Source organism: Dendropsophus ebraccatus, chromosome 8 (assembly GCF_027789765.1).
Source record: "Dendropsophus ebraccatus isolate aDenEbr1 chromosome 8, aDenEbr1.pat, whole genome shotgun sequence".
Taxonomy (NCBI): domain Eukaryota; kingdom Metazoa; phylum Chordata; class Amphibia; order Anura; family Hylidae; genus Dendropsophus; species Dendropsophus ebraccatus.
The window spans coordinates 124,957,453-124,985,061 of record NC_091461.1 but is presented as its reverse complement, the minus strand read 5'-3'; the positions used below and the strand labels follow the sequence as shown (position 1 = coordinate 124,985,061).

The following is a 27,609-nucleotide window of genomic DNA, read 5'->3' as shown; positions in this document are numbered from 1 at the left end:
AGTTATTATAGCCCAGGAGTCTCCACCATTGCTCTGCAGGGTTATTATATCCCAGGAGTCTCCACCATTGCTCTGCAGGGTTATTATATCCCAGGAGTCTCCACCATTGCTCTGCAGGGTTATTATAGCCCAGGAGTCTCCACCATTGCTCTGCAGAGTTATTATAGCCCAGGAGTCTCCACCATTGCTCCGCAGAGTTATTATAGCCCAGGAGTCTCCACCATTGCTCTGCAGGGTTATTATATCCCAGGAGTCTCCACCATTGCTCTGCAGGGTTATTATAGCCCAGGAGTCTCCACCATTGCTCTGCAGAGTTATTATAGCCCAGGAGTCTCCACCATTGCTCTGCAGAGTTATTATAGCCCAGGAGTCTCCACCATTGCTCTGCAGGGTTATTATAGCCCAGGAGTCTCCACCATTGCTCCGCAGAGTTATTATAGCCATGGGGTCTCTGCCATTGCTCCACAGAGTTATTATAGCCCAGGAGTCTCCATCATTGCTCCGCAGGGTTATTATAGCCCAGGAGTCTCCACCATTGCTCTGCAGAGTTATTATAGCCCAGGAGAGGATTGAATGTCAGAGAGTCAGACTGGTAAGTTTCTTAATAAGTTTTGTGGTCTATAGTTTTTTCGCCTCATATATCATTGGGCAATAAGCGGCATCATTAGCTTTTTAAATGTAAATGAATCAATCGTATGAGGGTAAAATCCTCGCGATGCCGCCCGGCTATATCTTATTATAAAAGGGTTATTAACCTTCTGTCAGCAAACACTTGGATGTAAGTGCCGTAATTGATGAGGAACACTTTGCTGCTCTCAGCATTAGGCCCGCAGCCCTTTTGGATCTGGTCCTTGGATTTCAAGTAATTTTACATCAAATGACAATTCTACCTTAAGGCTTCGACTCCACGAGGGCGGAATCATCGAAAAGAAACGCTGGGACGGACGGAAGCAGTGGAAAATCACGGCCAATAACCCAGCAGAACCGCGATGGCCGATCATTCCCCTCCATCACATTCTCCAAACAGGATACTCTGTGTAATGCTCCGTCCGGTCACCTTGCAGGATACTCCGTGTAATGCTCCGTCTGTGCAGGATACTCCGTGTAATGCTCCGTCCGTGCAGGATACTCCGTGTAATGCTCCGCCCGGTCACCTTGCAGGATACTCTGTGTAATGCTCCGTCCAGTCACCGTGCAGGATACTCCATATAACGCTCCGTCCAGTCACCGTGCAGGATACTCCGTGTAATGCTCCGCCCGGTCACCTTGCAGGATACTCCGTGTAATGTTCCGTCCAGTCACCGTGCAGGATACTCCGTGTAATGTTCCGTCCAGTCACCGTGCAGGATACTCCGTGTAATGCTCCGTCCGTGCAGGATACTCCGTGTAATGCTCCGCCCGGTCACCGTGCAGGATACTCCGTGTAATGCTCCGCCCGGTCACCTTGCAGGATACTCCGTGTAATGCTCCGTCCAGTCACCGTGCAGGATACTCCGTGTAATGCTCCGCCCGGTCACCTTGCAGGATACTCCGTGTAATGCTCCGTCTGTGCAGGATACTCCGTGTAATGCTCCGTCCATGCAGGATACTCCGTGTAATGCTCCGTCCGTGCAGGATACTCCGTGTAATGCTCCGTCCATGCAGGATACTCCGTGTAATGCTCTGTCCAGTCACCGTGCAGGATACTCCGTGTAATGTTCCGTCCAGTCACCGTGCAGGATACTCCGTGTAATGTTCCGTCCAGTCACCGTGCAGGATACTCCGTGTAATGCTCCGTCTGTGCAGGATACTCCGTGTAATGTTCCGTCCAGTCACCGTGCAGGATACTCCGTGTAATGTTCCGTCCAGTCACCGTGCAGGATACTCCGTGTAATGTTCCGTCCAGTCACCATGCAGGATACTCTGTGTAATGCTCCGTCTGTGCAGGATACTCCGTGTAATGTTCCGTCCAGTCACCGTGCAGGATACTCCGTGTAATGTTCCGTCCAGTCACCGTGCAGGATACTCCGTGTAATGCTCCGTCCAGTCACCATGCAGGATACTCCATGTAATGCTCCGTCTGTGCAGGATACTCTGTGTAATGTTCCGTCCAGTCACCGTGCAGGATACTCCATATAACGCTCCGTCCAGTCACTGTGCAGGATACTCCGTGTAATGCTCCGTCCGTGCAGGATACTCCGTGTAATGTTCCGTCCAGTCACTGTGCAGGATACTCCGTGTAATGTTCCGTCCAGTCACCGTGCAGGATACTCCGTGTAATGTTCCGTCCAGTCACTGTGCAGGATACTCCGTGTAATGTTCCGTCCAGTCACCGTGCAGGATACTCTGTGTAATGTTCCGTCCAGTCACCGTGCAGGATACTCTGTGTAATGCTCCGTCCAGTCACCGTGCAGGATACTCCATATAACGCTCCGTCCAGTCACTGTGCAGGATACTCCATATAACGCTCCGTCCAGTCACTGTGCAGGATACTCTGTGTAATGCTCCGTCCAGTCACCATGCAGGATACTCCGTGTAATGCTCCGTCCAGTCACCGTGCAGGATACTCAGTGTAATGTTCGTCCGTGCAGGATACTCTGTGTAATGTTCCGTCCAGTCACCGTGCAGGATACTCTGTGTAATGTTCCGTCCAGTCACCGTGCAGGATACTCCATATAACGCTCCGTCCAGTCACCGTGCAGGATACTCCATATAACGCTCCGTCCAGTCACCGTGCAGGATACTCCGTGTAATGCTCCGTCCAGTCACCGTGCAGGATACGCTGCTTCTTAGTTTAGAACCCGTAGAAACCAGAAAATATTCCAGCAGGGTTGTTGGTGCAAAACTATTAGGGAAAAATATAGAAGATCCCTGGGGAGGTGGAGATGGATCCGTCTATCCCTCACGTCTCAACACAACCCTAAGGGGGAAACTTACAAAGGTGCTGCCACGGGCGTATGCCACTAAGTGAATCTGGCCGGGGACAAAGGGGGTGGGGCTTAATTGAAGACCAGCATACAAGTGGACAAGCTTATTAAATTATACAAATGATATCATGGTTGGGGAGGTGTATACACTATGGCAGACGTTCACCTAGACAGGTGGACTCGTACTCTAGGGTATATAAAGCCCCACCCCCATATATCGGATTTAACAAGTGATGCACGCTCCGGACAAGGTGTAGATTTCCACATGATTTAGACTTATTTCCAGACGTGGACAATGATAAATTAGGAGGAGGAGGGAAAAAGCGACATTTAAACCTAAAGAAAAACCCAAGTGGTGGAAATGTGGCTTTTCCCTGTAATGATGGAATCAACGCACTTTATATTTTGTGCCCTTTAAACACGGCTTTGGATGCTGCTACTTTGTTACTTGGATGCTGTTACTTTGTTACTTGGTTGCTGCTACTTTTCTACTTGGATGCTGTTACTTGGATACTGTTACTTTGTTACTTGGATGCTGTTACTATGTTACTTGGATACTGTTACTTTGTTACTTGGTCGCTGTTACTTTGTTACTTGGAAGCCGTTACTTTGTTGCTTGGATACTGTTACTTTGTTACTTGGAAGCCGTTACTTTGTTGCTTGGATACTGTTACTTTGTTACTTGGTTGCTGTTACTTTGTTACTTGGATGCTGTTACTTATTTGCCGTTACTTTGTTACTTGGAAGCCGTTACTTTGTTGCTTGGATACTGTTACTTTGTTACTTTGATGCTGTTACTTTGTTACTTGGATGCTGTTACTATGTTACTTGGAAGCCGTTACTTTGTTGCTTGGATACTGTTACTTTGATGCTGTTACTTTGTTACTTGGATGCTGTTACTTGTTTGCCGTTACTTTGATGCTGTTACTTTGTTACTTGGATGCTGTTACTATGTTACTTGGAAGCCGTTACTTTGTTGCTTGGATACTGTTACTTTGTTACTTTGATGCTGTTACTTTGTTACTTGGATGCTGTTACTATGTTACTTGGAAGCCGTTACTTTGTTGCTTGGATGCTGTTACTTTGATGCTGTTACTTTGTTACTTGGATGCTGTTACTTTCTTGCACTTTGTAATATAATGTTTGAGGTCACCCTGGACACTCGGCTTACTCTCCCCTACACTCGTGTCCAATGTTCCCAATGAGCCAAGAGCTTAAAGGGATTTCAGGCCGTTCCATTTTACCTCCACTGATACATTGTAGCAAACAGTCAGGACAGGATAGAGATGCTGCTGATGTAGTAACAGGTGATGATGTGGATGAGGCGTCAGTCACACTTGCGGATCTCACATGAATCTCACTGCTGAGTCTTTCTGTTTTCTGTCTGAATTCCATTATAACCGGCCCCATTATCTGTACTGGGAATCGGCAGTATACACCACATCACAGGGGTCATACTGGCGGCCCTCCAGCTGTTCTACAACTACAATTCCCATCATGTTTAAGCTTTGGCCACACACACACACTATACGTTTTCCCAAATTTTTCAACGATTTTCCAACACAGATTTGAAAATCTGCTCATCAAAAAGTCAGTGGCGTCCCCTATTGTTTGCTGCTTCCCTACAGAGATCACAAAGAATTGCCGGGATGTTGAATATGAATAAGACATTTTGGGGAAATCTGAGATTTGTAATGTATCCTTATCATGTGCACACGTTCTGCGCTGATCCCGTCTAGATGGAAACAAGATGTCATCATTATTTACTAACAGAAAACGGAGGGTTTGAAAACGTCAAAACTTTATCCATTAACCATAAAATTGTGTTAGTGACCTTTGTGGCCGAGAAGCCGCTCAGGCGGATGAATGACTGACGGATCCCAGCAGTGACGGCTTCTTCCACCAAGAGCGGGGGCGACGCATCGTTACCATAGGTGGAGGGGCAGGTGACGGCTTCTCACTACAATTCCCAGAACCTTCTATGACACAGTATAAGTATTTAGCATCCCAGAGGTTCATCTCACACAATATTTTCTGCTATTGTCTTTACGAGACTTGTGTATATTTAGTGTTGAGGGAACCTGTCAAAACGTTTGGGTCCGGCAACGTTATCCAAACCCAAAGGCTCCACGTAGGATTCCCGGCGGCTGCAGAGGTTGTATACGGCCCTAGGATGCTGTATATAATGGGTAAAGATTTGTTATCTAAGAGAACAGAAAACAATTGTCTCAGAATTATAGAAAGTTATGGAAAGTCGTGTAGTTATCTGCAAAGAGAAACCATGTAGACAACGGCAGAGCTCCTCAGCCGCTGCGCAGATCCAGTGTGGGTGATCTCCGTCTGATCCCCTCTAATAGCCGCGGAATGCTCGGCTCCCGGCTTCTGCCACTTACGGTTATATTAGGAGCGTAATAATTGCAGGAACTCTGCTTCTTATATCATTATCACATTATTAGAATATCCGTCTTTTCCTGTAGCGTCTATAACACCTAATTCATACAGCGGCCAATCACATACTAATGATGGCAAAAAATCGTTTTGCACGTTGTCCAAATTGGTGTTAAAAATGATGGCTCATAAAGCAGGTTACGGCCCATAGGAAGCGAACATCCCTCCGTCCTCTCGCTATAAAGCCAACTATACTGTATATCCATCTATCTAATCCTTACATTGTAATTGTATGCGTTCCAAGCTTCCACTGTTACAGGTTACTACACCTCACACATATTCAGTCTTCTTCTACCCATGTTGTCACCTTATATTCAGTCACAACAACTACAGCTATTTACCCAATGCGAAATCCATGATGGAGAACCTAAATCTTTACATGCTAGCTGTAGAACGAGCAACCCCCTGCATCCTCTAACCTCCTGCACACTCTGCACCTCCTCACCTCCTGCAGATTCTGCACCTTGTAACCTCCTGCACCTCCTGCACTGTCTGCACCTCCTCCCCTCCTGCACACTCTGCACCTCCTGCACTGTCTGCACCTCCTCACCTCCTGCACACTCTGCACCTCCTGCACACTCTGCACCTCCTGCACTGTCTGCACCTCCTCCATTCCTGCACACTCTGCACCTCCTAACCTCCTGCACTCTCTGCACCTCCTGCACTCTCTGCAGCTCCTAACCTCCTGCACTCTCTGCACCTCCTAACCTCCTGCACTCTCTGCACCTCCTAACCTCCTGCACTCTTTGCACCTCCTGCACTCTCTGCACCTCCTAACCTCCTGCACTTTCTGCACCTCCTAACCTCCTGCACTCTCTGCACCTCCTAACCTCCTGCACTTTCTGCACCTCCTAACCTCCTGCACTCTCTGCACCTCCTAACCTCCTGCACTCTCTGCACCTCCTGCACTCTCTGCACCTCCTGCACTCTCTGCACCTCCTGCACTCTCTGCACCTCCTAACCTCCTGCACTCTTTGCACCTCCTGCACTCTCTGCACCTCCTAACCTCCTGCACTTTCTGCACCTCCTAACCTCCTGCACTCTCTGCACCTCCTAACCTCCTGCACTCTCTGCACCTCCTAACCTCCTGCACTCTCTGCACCTCCTGCACTCTCTGCACCTCCTGCACTCTCTGCACCTCATGCACTCTCTGCACCTCCTAACCTCCTGCACTCTCTGCACCTCCTGCACTTTCTGCACCTCCTAACCTCCTGCACTCTCTGCACCTCCTGCACTCTCTGCACCTCCTGCACTCTTTGCACCTCATGCACTCTCTGCACCTCCTAACCTCCTGCACTCTCTGCACCTCCTGCACTCTCTGCACCTCATGCACTCTCTGCACCTCCTCACCTCCTGCACTCTCTGCACCTCCTCACCTCCTGCAGCTTCTGCACCTTGTATCCCCCTGCAGCTTCTGCACCTTGTAACCTCCTGCACTCTCTGCACCCCCTAACCTTCTGCACCTCCTAACCTCCTGCACTCTCTGCACCTCCTCACCTCCTCACTTCCTGCACTCTCTGCACCTCCTCACCTCCTGCACTCTCTGCACCTCCTCACCTCCTGCAGCTTCTGCACCTTGTATCCCCCTGCAGCTTCTGCACCTTGTAACCTCCTGCACTCTCTGCACCTCCTAACCTCCTGCACTCTCTGCACTTCCTAACCTCCTGCACTCTCTGCACCTCCTAACCTCCTGCACTCTCTGCACCTCCTAACCTCCTGCACTCTCTGCACCTCCTAACCTCCTGCACTCTCTGCACCTCCTAACCTCCTGCACTCTCTGCACCTCCTAACCTCCTGCACTCTCTGCACCTCCTGCACTCTCTGCACCTCCTAACCTCCTGCACTCTCTGCACCTCCTGCACTCTCTGCACCTCCTAACCTCCTGCACTCTCTGCACCTCCTGCACTCTCTGCACCTCCTAACCTCCTGCACTCTCTGCACCTCCTAACCTCCTGCACTCTCTGCACCTCTTAACCTCCTGCACTCTCTGCACCTCCTGCACTCTCTGCACCTCCTGCACTCTCTGCACCTCCTAACCTCCTGCACTCTCTGCACCTCCTAACCTCCTGCACTCTCTGCACCTCCTGCACTCTCTGCACCTCCTAACCTCCTGCACTCTCTGCACCTCCTGCACTCTCTGCACCTCCTGCACTCTCTGCACCTCCTAACCTCCTGCACTCTCTGCACCTCCTAACCTCCTGCACTCTCTGCACCTCCTGCACTCTCTGCACCTCCTAACCTCCTGCACTCTCTGCACCTCCTGCACTCTCTGCACCTCCTAACCTCCTGCACTCTCTGCACCTCCTGCACTCTCTGCACCTCCTAACCTCCTGCACTCTCTGCACCTCCTAACCTCCTGCACTCTCTGCACCTCCTAACCTCCTGCACTCTCTGCACCTCCTAACCTCCTGCACTCTCTGCACCTCCTAACCTCCTGCACTCTCTGCACCTCTTAACCTCCTGTACTCTCTGCACCTCCTAACCTCCTGCACTCTTTGCACCTCCTATACTCTTAGGGAGGCATTTATTAAGTCCGGCGTTTTTTACGCCGGACTTAAAAATGCCCCCGCAGCTCCGGCGGTACGGGGACTTATGTAGAGGCGGACTGCCTGTACATAAATCCTGTGCGCGCCGGTGCGCACCGCCGAAAACCTACGCCAGCTGAGGACTGGAGTAGGTTTTCCGTTCCGCCCACTTCCCGCCTACTTTCCGCCCCCTTTCCGCCCCCTGGCGTACTCAGCGGAAAGTGCCGATTTGCGATTATTTTATTCGCAAATCGGCCATTTGCGTATAAAATAATACGCAAATCGGCACTTTCCGCCAAAAATCATCCGTCCGCCGGATGATAAATGTGGCCCTTAAAGTTTTCCAAAGACGTATAAATTGCACAAATACTAAACTTGTCCAATGCAGTGTGAAATCTTGTGTGTGACTGCCATAGTTCATGTTGATGACATTTTGATGGATAAGGTGAATGTTCTTGAATCTTTAAGTAATGTCAGAAAATAATTGGTTCTCTTGCTGAGAAAGCGTTTCCCTAAATTGGTTAAGATTCAGTTCCACCTTGCTGGGATAAGCTAACTAGTCATTCATGAATGAGATTACTTGCTGCTCCAGGTATTGATCCCCATAATATGGGGCTCTGGTTACATGCACTAAGCTGTGTGCACATCCTGTAGGGTGGGACGCGGATTCTGTGGTTACATGCACTAAGCTGTGTGCACATCCTGTAGAGTGGGACGCGGATTCTGTGGTTACACAGGATCATCAGGCGCCATATTCTCCCTGAATCAAAACTTCTAAGGATGTATTCCCTAAGTGTCTCTGCGGCCCGGCTGCCCAGCATGGACCCGCCGCTCTCCATCTCTTTATTATTGAGGTCCTTTCCTGGTGATAGGACGGCACCCAGCACCCCCATATATCGGCCGCTGCATCTGCATCCACTGGTCGAGAACCTCAAAAGTAACCTGATTTCCTTTCCTTATATCAAGACTCCATTACAATCGTTGTTGTGGATATTACAAGTGTTGGCCACGTTCCCACAATGTCCTTTTTTTGGTTGTTTAAGGTCAGATCGTGGCCGTTATCTGGACTCAAACGTCAGAAAGAAAATATTGTGGGAACTTAGCCGTAAAGTGAAAAGATAATCATCATGCTGCCCGGTTACATGACTCTTGTATCTCAGTCACCATGCTGCCCGACTACATGACTTTTGTATCTCATTCATCATGCTGCCCGGCTACATGACTCTTGTATCTCAGTCACCATGCTGCCCGACTACATGACTTTTGTATCTCATTCATCATGCTGCCCGGCTACATGACTCTTGTATCTCAGTCACCATGCTGCCCGACTACATGACTTTTGTATCTCATTCATCATGCTGCCCGGCTACATGACTCTTGTATCTCAGTCACCATGCTGCCCGGCTACATGACTCTTGTATCTCAGTCACCATGCTGCCCGACTACATGACTTTTGTATCTCATTCATCATGCTGCCCGGCTACATGACTCTTGTATCTCAGTCACCATGCTGCCCGGTTACATGACTCTTGTATCTCAGTCATCATGCTGCCCGACTACATGACTTTTGTATCTCATTCATCATGCTGCCCGGCTACATGACTCTTGTATCTCAGTCATCATGCTGCCCGGTTACATGACTCTTGTATCTCAGTCATCATGCTGCCCGACTACATGACTTTTGTATCTCATTCATCATGCTGCCCGGCTACATGACTCTTGTATCTCAGTCACCATGCTGCCCGGCTACATGACTCTTGTATCTCAGTCATCATGCTGCCCGACTACATGACTTTTGTATCTCAGTCACCATGCTGCCCGGCTACATGACTCTTGTATCTCACTCACCATGCTGCCCGACTACATGACTTTTGTATCTCATTCATCATGCTGCCCGGCTACATGACTCTTGTATCTCAGTCACCATGCTGCCCGGCTACATGACTTTTGTATCTCAGTCATCATGCTGCCCGGTTACATGACTTTTGTATCTCATTCATCATGCTGCCCGGCTACATGACTCTTGTATCTCAGTCATCATGCTGCCCGGCTACATGACTCTTGTATCTCAGTCACCATGCTGCCCGACTACATGACTTTTGTATCTCAGTCACCATGCTGCCCGACTACATGACTTTTGTATCTCATTCATCATGCTGCCCGGTTACATGACTCTTGTATCTCCGTCATCATGCTGCCCGGTTACATGACTCTTGTATCTCAGTCATCATGCTGCCCGACTACATGACTTTTGTATCTCCGTCATCATGCTGCCCGACTACATGACTCTTGTATCTCAGTCATTATGCTGCCCGGTTACATGACTCTTGTATTTCAGTCATCATGCTGCCCGGTTACATGACTCTTGTATGTCAGTCATCATGCTGCCCGGTTACATGACTCTGCTATAGAGAAATGACTGAAACTCGGGCACACTTGGGACCATCTAAGCCCTAGCATTATGCATTTGATTACTGGTGGCTGAAGATGGTGGATGCCGCCCTAGGGAGTCTGGGAAACCATGGATAGGCTGTATCCCTGTATCCCCAGACTTTCTAGGGCGGCATCCACCTTCTTCAGCCCCCGGTAATCAGATTTGGCGCGCTCTGACAGACCTCAGCATGCTTGAGTTTCTCGTATCCCTAGAAATAAACTTCAGAGATGTGTAAAGCTCCACTAGACAGGACACAGTCCGAATCTTCCTGGACTTTTTGTGCGTTCTCCGGTCGTGGTGACGTTGTTTTTGTTTGGCGTCCATTTTTTATATGTGTCTCTCATCCATCTTGTATGTAAGGTATGTCCTTGGTCCTCCCGCTCTCCGTAGACTCCCGAGCTCATCCAGTCTTCCATCTATATGCTGATGATACATTAATGTATATTTCCACTTGCATCATATCTTCTTATTTTATTGCAAATTGCCTTAAATCCATCTCTTCCTGGACGTCGTCCAATTATCTCAAATTAAATCTAGACAAAACGGAATTAATCATTTTCCCGCCATCTTCCTTGCGGATTTTCTATAACATTTGACCACCCCACAATGACTCCATCATCCCCCCCCCTCCCCTCCTCGGCCTCGGCTGATGTCCTGGCATCTTAGTGGACGTATTAAAGATCTAATTAAATCCTGTCATGTCCAGCTGGAAAAAAACCCACGTCGGCCATTAGTAAATCACTTCTCGCCGATATCCTGCGCTGTATAATCTGTGCTCCTGGCATTAATGCAGCGTTCTCCTTCCTGGCCTCCCCGTAACCGTCCTCTTCTCCATCAATCACTTCACCCACTGGACGGTAATTGTCGTCTCAGACTCTGTTCACATTTGCATAACTCGCTGACTGTCAGGCGTTTGGGTGTTTTTGTCGCCCACCATAGTGTTATTTGCATTGTTGGTTCTTGCTATGAAATATATTGGGGCTCCAGTGATTGGTTCATGGACTCCATCATATGTTATTGGGCTCCAGTGATTGGTTCATGGACTCCATCATATGTTATTGGGCTCCAGTGATTGGTTCATGGACTCCATCATATGTTATTGGGCTCCAGTGATTGGTTCATGGACTCCATCATATGTTATTGGGGCTCCAGTGATTGGTTCATGGACTCCATCATATGTTATTGGGGCTCCAGTGATTGGTTCATGGACTCTATCATATGTTATTGGGCTCCAGTGATTGGTTTATGGACTCCATCATATGTTATTGGGCTCCAGTGATTGGTTCATGGACTCCATCATATGTTATTGGGCTCCAGTGATTGGTTCATGGACTCCATCATATGTTATTGGGCTCCAGTGATTGGTTCATGGACTCTATCATACGTTATTGGGCTCCAGTGATTGGTTCATGGACTCCATCATATGTTATTGGGCTCCAGTGATTGGTTTATGGACTCTATCATACATTATTGGGCTCCAGTGATTGGTTCATGGACTCCATCATATGTTATTGGGCTCCAGTGATTGGTTCATGGACTCTATCATATGTTATTGGGCTCCAGTGATTGGTTCATGAACTCCATCATATTTTATTGGGCTCCAGTGATTGGTTCATGGACTCCATCATATGTTATTGGGCTCCAGTGATTGGTTCTTGGACTCCATCATATGTTATTGGGCTCCAGTGATTAGTTCATGGACTCCATCATATGTTATTGGGCTCCAGTGATTGGTTCATGGACTCCATCATATGTTGTTAGGCTCCAGTAATTGGTTCATGGACTCTATCATATGTTATTGGGTTTCAGTGATTGGTTCATGGACTCCATCAAACGTTATTGGGGCTCCAGTGATTGGTTCATGGACTCTATCATACGTTATTGGGGAGCCAGTGATTGGTTCATGGACTCCATCATATGTTATTGGGGCTCCAGTGATTGGTTCATGGACTCCATCATATGTTATTGGGGCTCCAGTGATTGGTTCATGGACTCTATCCTATGTTATTGGGCTCCAGTGATTGGTTCATGGACTCTATCATATGTTATTGGGGCTCCAGTGATTGGTTCATGGACTCTATCATACGTTATTGGGGAGCCAGTGATTGGTTCATGGACTCTATCATACATTATTGGGGAGCCAGTGATTGGTTCATGGACTCTATCATACGTTATTGGGCTCCAATGGGACTTATCGGGATCGGTCCAATAATCATCATGGTTGACCGTCTCCGGTATGAATGGAAGCTATAATACTGTGTATCTGAGTCTACTATCAACACCATTTTAGTCTCTTGTATACCACCTAAAGCGCATAGTAAATAAACTGCTGTCACAGGGAGGTGTTGGTCAGGGGGTCTTCACTGCTGGGACCCCCACTCATCAGGTGTAGAGAGCCCCATAGACGTGTAATGGAGCTGTCTGGAGAGACATCGGTGTGAGACGGGGAGGGAAGTGCCCCCCTGTGCCCTTCTCCCGACTCGTTCTCTTGATCATGGGGTCTTAGTAATGAAACCTCCAAAAATCAAAACTTGGGACAAAGGTTTTTTTATTTAGTTTTTTCCTGACAGTGCCCGTTTACTCCAGCAAAAATACTTTTCTTTCAAATTAACTGGTTTCAAAAAGTTATATAGATTTGTAATTTATGTCTTACTTCTTCAGTACTTATCAGCTGCTGTATGTTCTGCAGGAAGTGGTGTATTCTCTCCAGTCTGACACAGTGCTCTCTGCTGCCACCTCTGTCCATGTCAGGAACTGTCCAGAGCAGCAGCAAATCCCCACAGAAAACCTCTCCTGCTCTGGACAGTTCCTGACATGGACAGAGGTGGCAGCAGAGAGCACTGTCTCAGACTGCAGAGAATACACCACTTCCTGCAGGACATACAGCAGCTGATAAGTACTGGAAGACTGGAGATTTTTTTTTAATAGAAGTAAATTACAAATCTCTGGCACCATGACACCAATAATTTTTTTTTCACCGGAGTACCCCTTTGATTTATTGAATTTAAAAAACCATTTTCTCATCAGTTTTTTTAGTTGTATTAAAATGTAGATGACGGCCAGTGATCCAGCGATTAATCTTATAACTGCTGTTTTATCCAGATTAGCCCTAATCCCCCCGCAGGCACATTAGCCGCTTGTCTTTGACTTATTTACATTGGTTTTAATTGAAAGATGACGGATTTTTAATGATTTACGGGTAAAAACAACACAAAAACAACGGACGTGAATAATGAAGAAGATATTAGTTATTTTTCCAGATATAAATAATGAACATAAGCAAAATTAAATTATAGCAATAAAAATTACTATTAGGCTTTGTTCACACAACGTAAGGTTCACATTAATCACGTCCGTTTTTGCCGATTTGAAACAACGGCCATGATTTATATGAACTTTACATTGTGCTGCCTTCAATGGAATACCAGCTGGAGTGTATACACATAGTACATATATACATACACATGGTATACACTCCGGCCGGGATACCTAGCGGCACTGCGAGAAACTGACATTTCATGTGCTACTCATTGAATAACGGCCGCAGAGAACCTGTCAGTGCGCATTATGGAGCGAGCGGCTCCGGCCATTGTGAGCAGTGGGAATTCGGATGCGGGCGCACACTGTAGTACCAGCCAAGATGATCCTGAGACCAGCCGAGTCACCGAAAGGCCGGTCTCATAGAAAGTGTGAACATAGCCTTAAATTGTAAAAAACAAAGAAGCGGTATCTCTGTCGGTATCTCTGCCGGTATCTGTCGGTATTTCTGTCGGTATTTCTGTCGGTATCTCTCTTGGTATCTCTGTCGGTATTTCTGTCGGTATCTCTGTCGTTATCTCTGTCGTTATCTCTGTCGGTATCTCTGTCGGTATCTCTGTCGGTATTTCTGTCGGTATCTCTGTCGGTATCTCTATCGGTATCTCTGTCGGGATCTCTGTCGGGATCTCTGTCGGTATTTCTGTCGGTATCTCTGTCGGTATCTCTGTCGGTATCTCTGTCAGTATTTTTGTCGGTATTTCTGTCGTTATATCTGTTGGTATCTCTTGGTATTTCTGTCGGTATCTCTGTCGGTATTTCTGTCGGTATCTCTGTCGGTATTTCTGTCGGTATTGTTACCAGGATTTGTAGCCAAAATCAGGAGTGAAGCGGACAGAGTAAAACGATAATGGAAATGCTGTGGCCGGGGGTAGCTGCGAGGTGGTGGTACAGCAAGGTGGGCTTGGGGTACACTTGGGCACTTGTGTTGGTACCCACCCAATACTCAGACAGGTGAAGGTGGAGAGTAAGTAGGAGCAGCTTGTAGGTAAAGTAGTGACTGTCTCAGGGACCATCTTGGGGACCTTGTCCCGGTAGCAATGTACTCTGCTGAGGTGACTGGAGTAGATACTGTAGGTAGGAGGGTGGAGAATACTCGTACTCACGTATAGATAAGTGTGATCACCTTCTGCCCAACCAGTTCAGCGAGCGCCAAGGTGGGTAGTACGAGCCCCAGGCCTTACAACTGGGCATAGCAGACTTTCTGAGGTTTCCCCGATGAGCCGTACATAGTCAGTAAGATACTTCAGCAGGATGGCTATTTGTCTTGCTGGGGGTCAGTTCCTGGCTGTGGTTACTTCCCTGAGAATCCAGGAGATGGGTCCCAGGCGTGGGCACGGCTTTCCTCAGAGGACGGTTACCCATCCTGAAGGTTTAGCTCTGCATACTGGAGCCGATCTCTAAGTATCAGTATCTCTATGGCAGCTGTCTTAGTCCCTCCACATCTCTACTGACAAAAGACTGAAGACCAAAGACCTTCCTACGGTGACCTACCTTCCTTATATAGGGGTAACTTCTCTGTGATTGGTCGGGATACTGGGGGTAGAAGAGAGAAGAAGGGTAATAGGTGGAAAAATCAGGGACTTTACCCAGGTGGAATAAGACATAGTGGGACCCCCTGTACTGGAACCACCCCATCACCTCTCCACCCCATCACCCCTTCCCCCATCACCCCTTCCCCCATCACCCCTTCCCCCATCACCCCTCCACCCCTCCACCCCATCACCCCTCCACCCCATCACCCCTTCCCCCATCACCCCTTCCCCCATCACCCCTCCACCCCATCACCCCTCCACCCTATCACCCCTTCCCCCATCACCCCTTCCCCCATCACCCCATCACCCCTCCACCCTATCACCCCTTCCCCCATCACCCCTCCACTCCATAACCCCATTATCCCTTCAACTAGAGAAAAATCACTTAGACTGAGGGCGACATTTACTATTGAGTCTAAAACCTGCCATCTTTCTTCAGAGCATTCATTTGTTTTTTACCCAGCTGAATAAAACCAATTAAATAAACTTTTCATACATTTTTGGATAGAATATTCACAAAAAATTGTGCAAACAAACTCACCTGGTACTGCCCAGACGTAGGCATTCACCACTTCTAAAAAAAAGTCACAAATGATAAATTTGAGCCAAATCCCGGATTATGTTATTTTTTTCGGTGAATACTCAAAGCTGGTTCATAAATAGAACTAAAAATGGGTGGAAAAAAAACAATTATTCACCTAAAAATAGGCACAAATTTCCCCCCGAGATCTTATGGACCGGAAGCGATCAATACCTTGTCTGTGATTATGCACCATTTCTAGCACGTTGGGTAATTATGTAGAGCGGTGTTGATAACACTTCTTTATTCATTGTTTTCCTGCTTTACGCTCTTTAAGGATTAATATATTCTTCACATTCAAAATAAATAACAAGGACAGAAAAAGAGTCTTTCCTTCTGCCCAAACCTAAACAAGGGCTTCATGCCACCTTGGTACTATCCAATGACGACAGGGTAAAACGTTGATATATTCATGCACGTCGGCCCGTACTGACCTCGTTCAGGTTGTTTCCTGCAGGAAGAGATTTAATAACTCAGACTCCATCAGAAAATATATCAACATCAATGGCCTAAGTGTAGTCACTACAGATGAGAGAACTTTTCAAATATTCTGTTCGGCAAGTTCCCTAAACTTTAAAGTAAAGTTTGTGTTTGTCCGAACCTTAAACTAAGCACAGTAACAACAGCTATTTTAGTTTCAATACTTACCTGTCCATGCTCCCCCAGTGTCATCCATTTCCAGTCTCCATTGTGCCCCATAGCCGTCAGATTCTCGCTCAGCCAATCACTGGCCGTAGCGCTGTCCTATCTCAGTCAGTGATTGGCTGATGCGTCTGGAGACATCAGCGACCCAGAGAAGGACAACAGGGGCTCGCAGACTGGTGAGTATAGCATATATTTTTGTTTTTTTAGATGTGCAGCCCTCATCTTTATGAATTTGTTCTAAACTTTATTGGGGGAAAAAAAGGTCAGTTCTGCACTGAACCAAACTTTTTGCAAAGATTTGATTCACTCATGTTGTTTGCGCTGGTAAAGTCAATGGGGCCCAGGCCTATCTGGTAGTGTATAGTAACATGTACACATGCTATCATATTGTGAACCCAACCTATACTGTTAAGACATGCTAACCTTGTAATGGGACGTCTCTGGTATATTGTCTGTTCTTCTGAATGGTCACCAATACAAATAACACCAATATCGTACGTCAGCAGTAAAGACTGAGTTTTAAAGCTTTAAAGGATACAAGGTTCCTCCATACCTCTTACTCTATGGAGAGGAATCCCCTGCTAGACTTTCCCTACTACAAGCGCTAATCTTAAAGCATTGTCCCTACAATGATACACAATGCTATAGGCAGGAGAAGTGCCCAGCTGTGTGCTTAACTCCTTAGCTCTCTGCTAACTCTGACTTGTAGGTGATGAGCTCCATAGACTTATCACTGAGCCCGTCTCCTGTAGTGATTGGGATGATATGATGGGCAGGAAAGTGAAGCACCAACATGCACGCTTCTCCTGACTGCAGGGCCGGACTGACCATCTGGCATCTCTGGCAAATGCCACATGGGCCTATGTCTTCTGCTCTTCTTTGCCAACTTTGAATCAAGTATTGTTCTTGACATTCTATGGCAACATTCTAAGCGTACATACTGTGACGACATTCTAAGCGTGCATACTGGGACAACATTCTAAGCGTGCATACTGGGACAACATTCTAAGCGTACATACTGTGACAACATTCTAAGCGTACATACTGTGACAACATTCTAAGCGTACATACTGTGACAACATTCTAAGCGTACATACTGTGACAACATTCTAAGCGTACATACTGTGACAACATTCTAAGCGTGCATACTGTGACAATATTCTAAGCGTGCATACTGTGACAACATTCTAAGAGTACATACTGTGACAACATTCTAAGCGTGCATACTGTGACAACATTCTAAGCGTGCATACTGTGACAACATTCTAAGCGTGCATACTGTGACAACATTCTAAGCGTACATACTGTGACAACATTCTAAGCGTACATACTGTGACAACATTCTAAGCGTGCATACTGTGACAACATTCTAATCGTACATACTGTGACAACATTCTAAGCGTACATACTGTGACAACATTCTTAGCGTGCATACTGTGACAACATTCTAAGCGTGCATACTGGGACAATATTCTAATCGTACATACTGTGACAACATTCTAAGCGTGCATACTGTGACAACATTCTAAGCGTACATACTGTGACAACATTCTGAGCGTGCATACTGTGACAACATTCTAAGCGTGCATACTGTGACAACATTCTAAGCGCGAATACTGTGACAACATTCTAAGCGTACATACTGTGACAACATTCTAAGTGTAAACACTGTGACAACATTCTAAGCGTACATACTGTGACAACATTCTTAGCGTGCATACTGTGACAACATTTAAAGCGTACATACTGTGACAACATTCTAAGCGTACATACTGTGACAACACTCTAAGTGTAAACACTGTGACAACATTCTAAGCGTACATACTGTGACAACATTCTAAGCATGCATACTGTGACAACATTCTAAGTATAAACACTGTGACAACATTCTAAGCGTACATTCTATGTCAATATTCTATGACAACCTTCTATCTCAGAATGTTGACATAGGATGTAGGTTTAGAATACTGGCATCTTATGTTGGCATAGAAGGTTGACATAACATTCCAAACCTACATTCTACCAGTATGCTATAAAAGAATGGTCACATAGAATGTTGGATTAAAATGTGGACATAACATTCTATAACAACATTCTATGTCACCATTCTATAACAACATTCTATGTCACCATTCTATATCTACATTCTATGTCACCATTCTACATCTACATTCTATGTCAGCATCCTAAACCAACATTGTAAGCTGATATTCTGTCACCATTCTATATCTACATTCTATGTCACCATTCTACATCTACATTCTATGTCACCATTCTATAACAACATTCTATGTCACCATTCTATATCTACATTCTATGTCACCATTCTACATCTACATTATATGTCACCATTCTACATCTACATTCTATGTCACCATTCTATATCTACATTCAATGTCACCATTCTATAACAACATCCTATGTCACCATTTTATATCTACATTCTATGTCAGCATCCTAAACCAACATTGTAAGCTGATATTCTATGTCACCATTCTATATCTACATTCTATGTTACCATTCTACATCTACATTCTATGTCACCATTCTATAACAACATTCTATGTCACCATTCTATATCTACATTCTTTGTCACCATTCTATATCTACATTCTACGTCACCATTCTATATCTACATTGTAAGCTGATATTCTATGTCACCATTCTATATCTACATTCTATGTCACCATTCTACATCTACATTCTATGTCACCATTCTACATCTACATTCTATGTCACCATTCTACATCTACATTCTTTGTCACCATTCTATATCTACATTCTACGTCATCATTCTATATCTACATTCTATGTCACCATTCTACATCTACATTCTATGTCACCATTCTATATCTACATTCTATGTCACCATTCTATATCTACATTCTATGTCAGCATCCTAAACCAACATTGTAAGCTGATATTCTATGTCACCATTCTATATCTACATTCTTTGTCACCATTCTATATCTACATTTTACGTCACCATTCTATATCTACATTGTAAGCTGATATTCTATGTCACCATTCTATATCTACATTCTATGTCACCATTCTACATCTACATTCTATGTCACCATTCTACATCTACATTCTTTGTCACCATTCTATATCTACATTCTACGTCATCATTCTATATCTACATTCTATGTCACCATTCTACATCTACATTCTATGTCACCATTCTATATCTACATTTTATGTCAGCATCCTAAACCAACATTGTACGCTGATATTCTATGTCACCATTCTATATCTACATTCTATGTCACCATTCTACATCTACATTCTATGTCACCATTCTACATCTACATTCTATGTCACCATTCTATAACAACATTCTATGTCACTATTCTATATCTACATTCTATGTCACCATTCTACATCTACATTCTATGTCACCATTCTATATCTACATCCTATGTCACCATTCTACATCTACATTCTATGTCACCATTCTACATCTACATTCTTTGTCACCATTCTATATCTACATTCTATGTCACCATTCTACATCTACATTCTGTCACCATTCTATAACAACATTCTATGTCACCATTCTATATCTACATTCTATGTCAGCATCCTAAACCAACATTGTAAGCTGATATTCTATGTCACCATTCTGTATCTACATTCTATGTCACCATTCTATAACAACATTCTATGTCACTATTCTATATCTACATTCTATGTCACCATTCTACATCTACATTCTATGTCACCATTCTATAACAACATTCTATGTCACCATTCTATATCTACATTCTATGTCACCATTCTACATCTACATTCTATGTCAGCATCCTAAACCAACATTGTAAGCTGATATTCTATGTCACCGTTCTAATGTTGTTCTGTGAGCTGGAGGAGTAGTATGTGCGCCAGGGCTGATTTCTTATCCCAGTCTGGCTCGGCCTGGCCGTATCTAGGGACGGTGGGAATTCAGCACTGAGACTCAATCAGAACTTTTGTTAAAAGTTTTTTAAATTTCAGTAATGCTTTCATTTTTATTATAGTCAAAAACATGACAGAGAAATTATCAGGAATGGCACATCTGTACACGGGTCCTTACTAAATTCCTTCCTACCCCCGTGTCCCACGAGAGGTGCACCTGGTGAATCTGAGGCCAGCATGCGCTGAGTTTGCTGTGATGTTTAGCCACTCTTAGACATAAATCATGGTAAATTGGTTGAAGAATTAGGCCACACCCCTCCACACATTGTCACGCCCCTTCCTGCCCATCTGGCCTACATGGGGAACAAACCATTGGGAAGGCAACTTTTTTGTGGCTGTATGCCGCCAGGTGGCTGGATAGTAAATCCCCCCCAGTGTTCTAGCGGTGTTGGATCCAATGGGCAGATCTGGCGTTCACCAACCCTACGAGAGCGAGCGCCGTCCTCACTCCGCACTATTTATTACCTAAGTGCAGCCTCGATGTGTTTGCTATTCTATTCTATGAAATTACCGATACGCTCCTGGAACAATGGATGTTTAGCCGACTGGCTCGGCCATTTATCCCAGGTTTGAAGGCAGCGGCCGGTCAGACGGTGATTTGTGCGGCTGCGGGGACTTGTCCTTCAGGTGACCTTGGATTGAGAATAATTAAGACGGAATCTCTGGATGTGCTAATAAGAGTCATTTCTGCTGTATGAACATTAGTAGCCAATGGCTGTGGTCCAATCTCCTGGCGGTCACCATCCGAGCCCGGCCGTAGAATCAGATGACGAGACACGTGCTAGCCTTCAGATCCCCTGACATAGTCCTTTGTGCTTCTCTTAATCTCTTGACTGCCAGAGGCTTTGGAAGTTTGTCGTTTTGCAATTTGTTGCCGCTCCCTGAAGCTGTGGAATACGGTTGTGAGAGTTTATTTATATTTCATCAGATTATTGCATTGATCCCGCGCTCTCCCGCCCCGCCATGTCCTATTTTAATTTTGCTTATCAAAAGACGCTGACTTCTATCTTACAGCAGGCTCAGCCTTTCTGAACCCCGAAGGAGAGTGCGGAGGGGAGATGGATAGTGAGACTCAGCTAACCTTCTATACCGACCCTTCTCGCAGCCGGAGACGCAGCCGAGGTCAGTGCAATCAAGCTACAGTCTATATTATATAGAATCAACTTCTGGGTCCCGCTAGACCAGGGGAACCTGCCGCCCTCCAGTTTCCCATCATGCCCGGACAGCCACAGGTCCTCCATCTCTCCTCCCTAGAGTTACTCTCCTTACAAGAATGGTTATTGCAGTGATTTCTCTGCAGTCTTCAATGTGCAGCAGTGATACATTGCACTGATGCAGTTATGGATGCGGTACTGTATGCATCACTGCTCATGCATGGGGGGTGGAGTGAGGTGAGCAGGTTAGATACTCACTAGAGAAGCTGTGCATGCAGGATAGTTATTTTGTTACATACCCATTAGAGAAGCTGTGCATGCAGGATAGTTATTATGTTACATACCCATTAGAGAAGCTGTGCATGCAGGATAGTTATTAGGTTATATACCCATTAGAGAAGCTGTGCATGCAGGATAGTTATTATGTTACATACCCACTAGAGAAGCTGTGCATGCAGGATAGTTATTATGTTATATACTCATTAGAGAGGCTGTGCATGCAGGATAGTTATTATGTTACATACCCATTAGAGAAGCTGTGCATGCAGGATAGTTATGTTACATACCCATTAGAGAAGCTGTGCATGCAGGATAGTTATTAGGTTATATACCCATTAGAGAAGCTGTGCATGCAGGATAGTTATTATGTTACATACCCACTAGAGAAGCTGTGCATGCAGGATAGTTATTATGTTATATACTCATTAGAGAGGCTGTGCATGCAGGATAGTTATTATGTTACATACCCATTAGAGAAGCTGTGCATGCAGGATAGTTATGTTACATACCCATTAGAGAAGCTGTGCATGCAGGATAGTTATTAGGTTATATACCCACTAGAGAAGCTGTGCATGCAGGATAGTTATTATGTTACATACCCATTAGAGAAGCTGTGCATGCAGGATAGTTATTAGATTACATACCCACTAGAGAAGCTGTGCATGCAGGATAGTTATTATGTTGCATACCCACTAGAGAAGCTGTGCATGCAGGATAGTTATGTTACATACCCATTAGAGAAGCTGTGCATGCAGAATAGTTATTAGGTTAGATACCAACTAGAGAAGTTGTGCATGCAGGATAGTTATTAAGTTACATACCCATTAGAGAAGCTGTGCATGCAGGATAGTTATTATGTTACATACCCATTAGAGAAGCTGTGCATGCAGGATAGTTATTAGGTTATATACCCATTAGAGAAGCTGTGCATGCAGGATAGTTATTATGTTATATACCCATTAGAGAAGCTGTGCATGCAGGATAGTTATTAGGTTATATACCCATTAGAGAAGCTGTGCATGCAGGATAGTTATTATGTTATATACCCATTAGAGAAGCTGTGCATGCAGGATAGTTATTATGTTACATACCCATTAGAGAAGCTGTGCATGCAGGATAGTTATTAGGTTATATACCCACTAGAGAAGCTGTGCATGCAGGATAGTTATTATGTTATATACCCATTAGAGAAGCTGTGCATGCAGGATAGTTATTAGGATACATACCCACTAGAGAAGCTGTGCATGCAGGATAGTTATTATGTTATATACCCATTAGAGAAGCTGTGCATGCAGGATAGTTATTATGTTACATACCCATTAGAGAAGCTGTGCATGCAGGATAGCTATTAGGTTATATACCCACTAGAGAAGCTGTGCATGCAGGATAGTTATTATGTTACATACCCACTAGAGAAGCTGTGCATGCAGGATAGTTATTAGATTACATACCCACTAGAGAAGCTGTGCATGCAGGATAGTTATTATGTTGCATACCCACTAGAGAAGCTGTGCATGCATGATAGTTATGTTACATACCCATTAGAGAAGCTGTGCATGTAGAATAGTTATTAGGTTAGATACCAACTAGAGAAGTTGTGCATGCAGGATAGTTATTAAGTTACATACCCATTAGAGAAGCTGTGCATGCAGGATAGTTATTATGTTACATACCCATTAGAGAAGCTGTGCATGCAGGATAGTTATGAGGTTATATACCCACTAGAGAAGCTGTGCATGCAGGATAGTTATTATGTTATATACCCATTAGAGAAGCTGTGCATGCAGGATAGTTATTAGGATACATACCCACTAGAGAAGCTGTGCATGCAGGATAGTTATTAGGATACATACCCACTAGAGAAGCTGTGCATGCAGGATAGTTATTAGGTTATATACCCATTAGAGAAGCTGTGCATGCAGGATAGTTATTATGTTATATACCCATTAGAGAAGCTGTGCATGCAGGATAGTTATTAGGATACATACCCACTAGAGAAGCTGTGCATGCAGGATAGTTATTATGTTATATACCCATTAGAGAAGCTGTGCATGCAGGATAGTTATTATGTAACATACCCATTAGAGAAGCTGTGCATGCAGGATAGTTATTAGGTTATATACCCACTAGAGAAGCTGTGCATGCAGGATAGTTATTATGTTATATACCCATTAGAGAAGCTGTGCATGCAGGATAGTTATTAGGATACATACCCACTAGAGAAGCTGTGCATGCAGGATAGTTATTATGTTATATACCCATTAGAGAAGCTGTGCATGCAGGATAGTTATTATGTTACATACCCATTAGAGAAGCTGTGCATGCAGGATAGTTATTAGGTTATATACCCACTAGAGAAGCTGTGCATGCAGGATAGTTATTATGTTACATACCCATTAGAGAAGCTGTGCATGCAGGATAGTTATTAGATTACATACCCACTAGAGAAGCTGTGCATGCAGGATAGTTATTAGGTTATACAGTATACCCACTAGAGAAGCTGTGCATGCAGGATAGTTATCAGGTTATACATTATACCCACTAGAGAAGCTGTGCATGCAGGATAGTTATTAGGATACATACCCACTAGAGAAGCTGTGCATGCAGGATAGTTATTAGGTTAGATACCCACTAGAGAAGCTGTGCATGCAGGATAGTTATTAGGATACATACCCACTAGAGAAGCTGTGCATGCAGGATAGTTATTAGGTTAGATACCCAATGGGTGTAATGACTCCCATTTTAAAGGGAATTTCCATGATTTTTAATTGATGGACTGTCTGAAGCCGTGATAGTTGAAAACTTCTTGGTGACTCCTAAATGGATAATGAACAGGAACCAGCGCTCATGGCTGTTACATGCTGCCCGACATCTAATACACACTGCCGGGCAGATCAGGGCCATGTAGACGAGACACAAGGTCCTTTATGGATGGTCAGCAAGTGGAATAAAGGCATTTTATGAGGAATGACTGGTTTCCTCTGTCTGCCGTATCGGTGATCGCGGATCCTACTAATCACTGATCCCACTCATCATCGATCCCACTCATCACCGATCCCACTCATCAACAATCCCACTCTTCAACGATCCCACTCATCAACGATCCCACTCATCACCGATCCCACTAATCCCCGATCCCACTCCTCACCGATCCCACTCCTCACCGATCCCACTCCTCACCGATCCCAATTATCACCGATCCCACTCATCACCGATCCCACTCATCACCGATCCCACTAATCCCTGATCCCACTAATCCCCGATCCTACTAATCACCGATCCCACTCATCATCGATCCCACTCATCGCCGATCCCACTCATCGCCGATCCCACTCATCGCCGATCCCACTCATCCCCGATCCCACTCATCACCGATCCCACTCATCGTGGATCCCACTCATCCCCGATCCCACTAATCCCCGATCCCACTCCTCACCGATCCCAATTATCACCGATCCCACTCATCACCGATCCCACTCATCACCGATCCCACTAATCCCTGATCCCACTAATCCCCGATCCTACTAATCACCGATCCCACTCATCATCGATCCCACTCATCACGGATCCCACTCATCGCGGATCCCACTCATCACAGATCCCACTAATCGCGGATCCCACTAATCACCGATCCCACTAATCACCAATCCCACTCATCCCCGATCCCACTCCTCACCGATCCCACTCCTCACCGATCCCACTTCTCACCGCTCCCACTCCTCACCGATCCCACTCCTCACCGCTCCCACTCATCCCCGATCCCACTCCTCACCGATCCCACTCATCCCCGATCCCACTCCTCACCGATCCCACTCATCCCCGATCCCACTCCTCACCGATCCCACTAGTCACTGAAGCCTGATATCACTCAGCCAGTCCCTGTCCCCATTGGGGCTTACAATCTAATCTCCCCTCTCTGTATGGAGCACGAGAAGGAGCCCACCAAACAGGGGAGAACATACAAACTCCTTACAGATGGTGTCCGTGGCGGGATGTGAACTACGGACCCCAGTACTAAAGTAGTCTCTCTCTCTCTCTCTATATATATATATATATACTGTATGTATATATATATATATATATATATATATATATATATATATATATACATACACTGTTGGGTACACTGGTGGTTGCATTGTTGGGTTTGTGGTGATTTTCATCCTGTGTTTTCTTGTATTTCAGCAGTCGGCTCTCCCCGCAGTCCTGTAAACAAGATGACCCTGACCCTCCTGAGTATAACCAGCTGTATCATCGGCCTGGTGTGTTCTTCCCATATCAGCTGCCCTCTGATTGTCAGGATCACACTTCATGTCCCCGAGCACCTCATCGCTGATGGTGAGAATTTCCTTCAATAGTTCTTATAGCTGCAATTCTGGAGAGAAGAGAATATGTGCAGATGTAAAAGCCGTATAGTAGTATCATATATACCATATCCTATATCATATAGTAGTATCATATATACCATATCCTATATCATATAGTAGTATCATACATACCATATCTTATACCATATAGTAGTATCATATATATCATATCCTATATCATATAGTAGTATCATATATATCATATCCTATATCATATAGTAGTATCATATATACCATATCCTATACCATATAGTAGTATCATATATACCATATCCTATATCATATAGTAGTATCATATATACCATATCCTATATCATATAGTAGTATCATATATATCATATAGTAGTATTATATATACCATATCCTATATCATATAGTAGTATCATATATATCATATAGTAGCAACATATATACAATATTATATATCACATACTAGTATCATATATATCATATAGTATTACCATATACAGTGGTACCTCGGTATAAGAGTAACTTGGTTTAAGAGCGTTTTGGTTTAAGAGATCACAGTTTTTCAAAAATAGGGACTTGGTATAAGAGCATTGCTTTGGTGTAAGAGCTCCCTGTACAGGGTGGGAGGGGGAGTGGGGGAGGGGCATGGTCTGCATAGCGGGGTCTACAGCCCTGTACTCTGTACACATATCCCGCTACTGTGTTATCAGGGTTATACAGTTACTATACATTATACACCACATGCTGCTATACTGTATAGTAACTTATATATCACATATCCAGCTCCTGTGTTATCAGGGTTATACAGTTACTATACATTATATACCACATGCTGCTACACTGTACAGTAACTTATATATCACATATCCAGCTGCTGTGTTATCAGGGTTATACAGTTACTATACATTATATACCACATGCTGCTATACTGTACAGTAACTTATATATCACATATCCAGCTGCTGCTGTGTTATCAGGGTTATACAGTTACTATACATTATACACCACATGCTGCTATACTGTACAGTAACTTATATATCACATATCCAGCTGCTGTGTTATCAGGGTTATACAGTTACTATACATTATATACCACATGCTGCTATACTGTACAGTAACTTATATATCACATATCCAGCTGCTGTGTTATCAGGGTTATACAGTTACTATACATTATACACCACATGCTGCTATACTGTACAGTAACTTATATATCACATATCCAGCTGCTGTGTTATCAGGGTTATACAGTTACTATACATTATACACCACATGCTGCTATACTGTACAGTAACTTATATATCACATATACAGCTGCTGCTGTGTTATCAGGGTTATACAGTTACTATACATTATACACCCCATGCTGCTATACTGTACAGTAACTTATATATTACATATCCAGCTGCTGCTGTGTTATCAGGGTTATACAGTTACTATACATTATACACCACATGCTGCTATACTGTACAGTAACTTATATATCACATATCC

At 44.7% G+C, this 27,609-nt stretch overlaps 1 protein-coding gene across 1 annotated transcript in view; it reads left to right on the top strand.

Annotated features, from left to right (window-relative positions):
- The window catches only part of ASTN1 (astrotactin 1), a 469,175-nt gene that overhangs the window by 288,753 nt on the left and 152,813 nt on the right, over positions 1 to 27,609 (top strand). The window contains exons 5-6 of the mRNA XM_069981712.1: positions 21,360 to 21,467; positions 25,964 to 26,116. Coding sequence (XP_069837813.1) covers positions 21,360 to 21,467; positions 25,964 to 26,116 — 261 coding nt within the window. The remainder of the gene's footprint in view (positions 1 to 21,359; positions 21,468 to 25,963; positions 26,117 to 27,609) is intronic.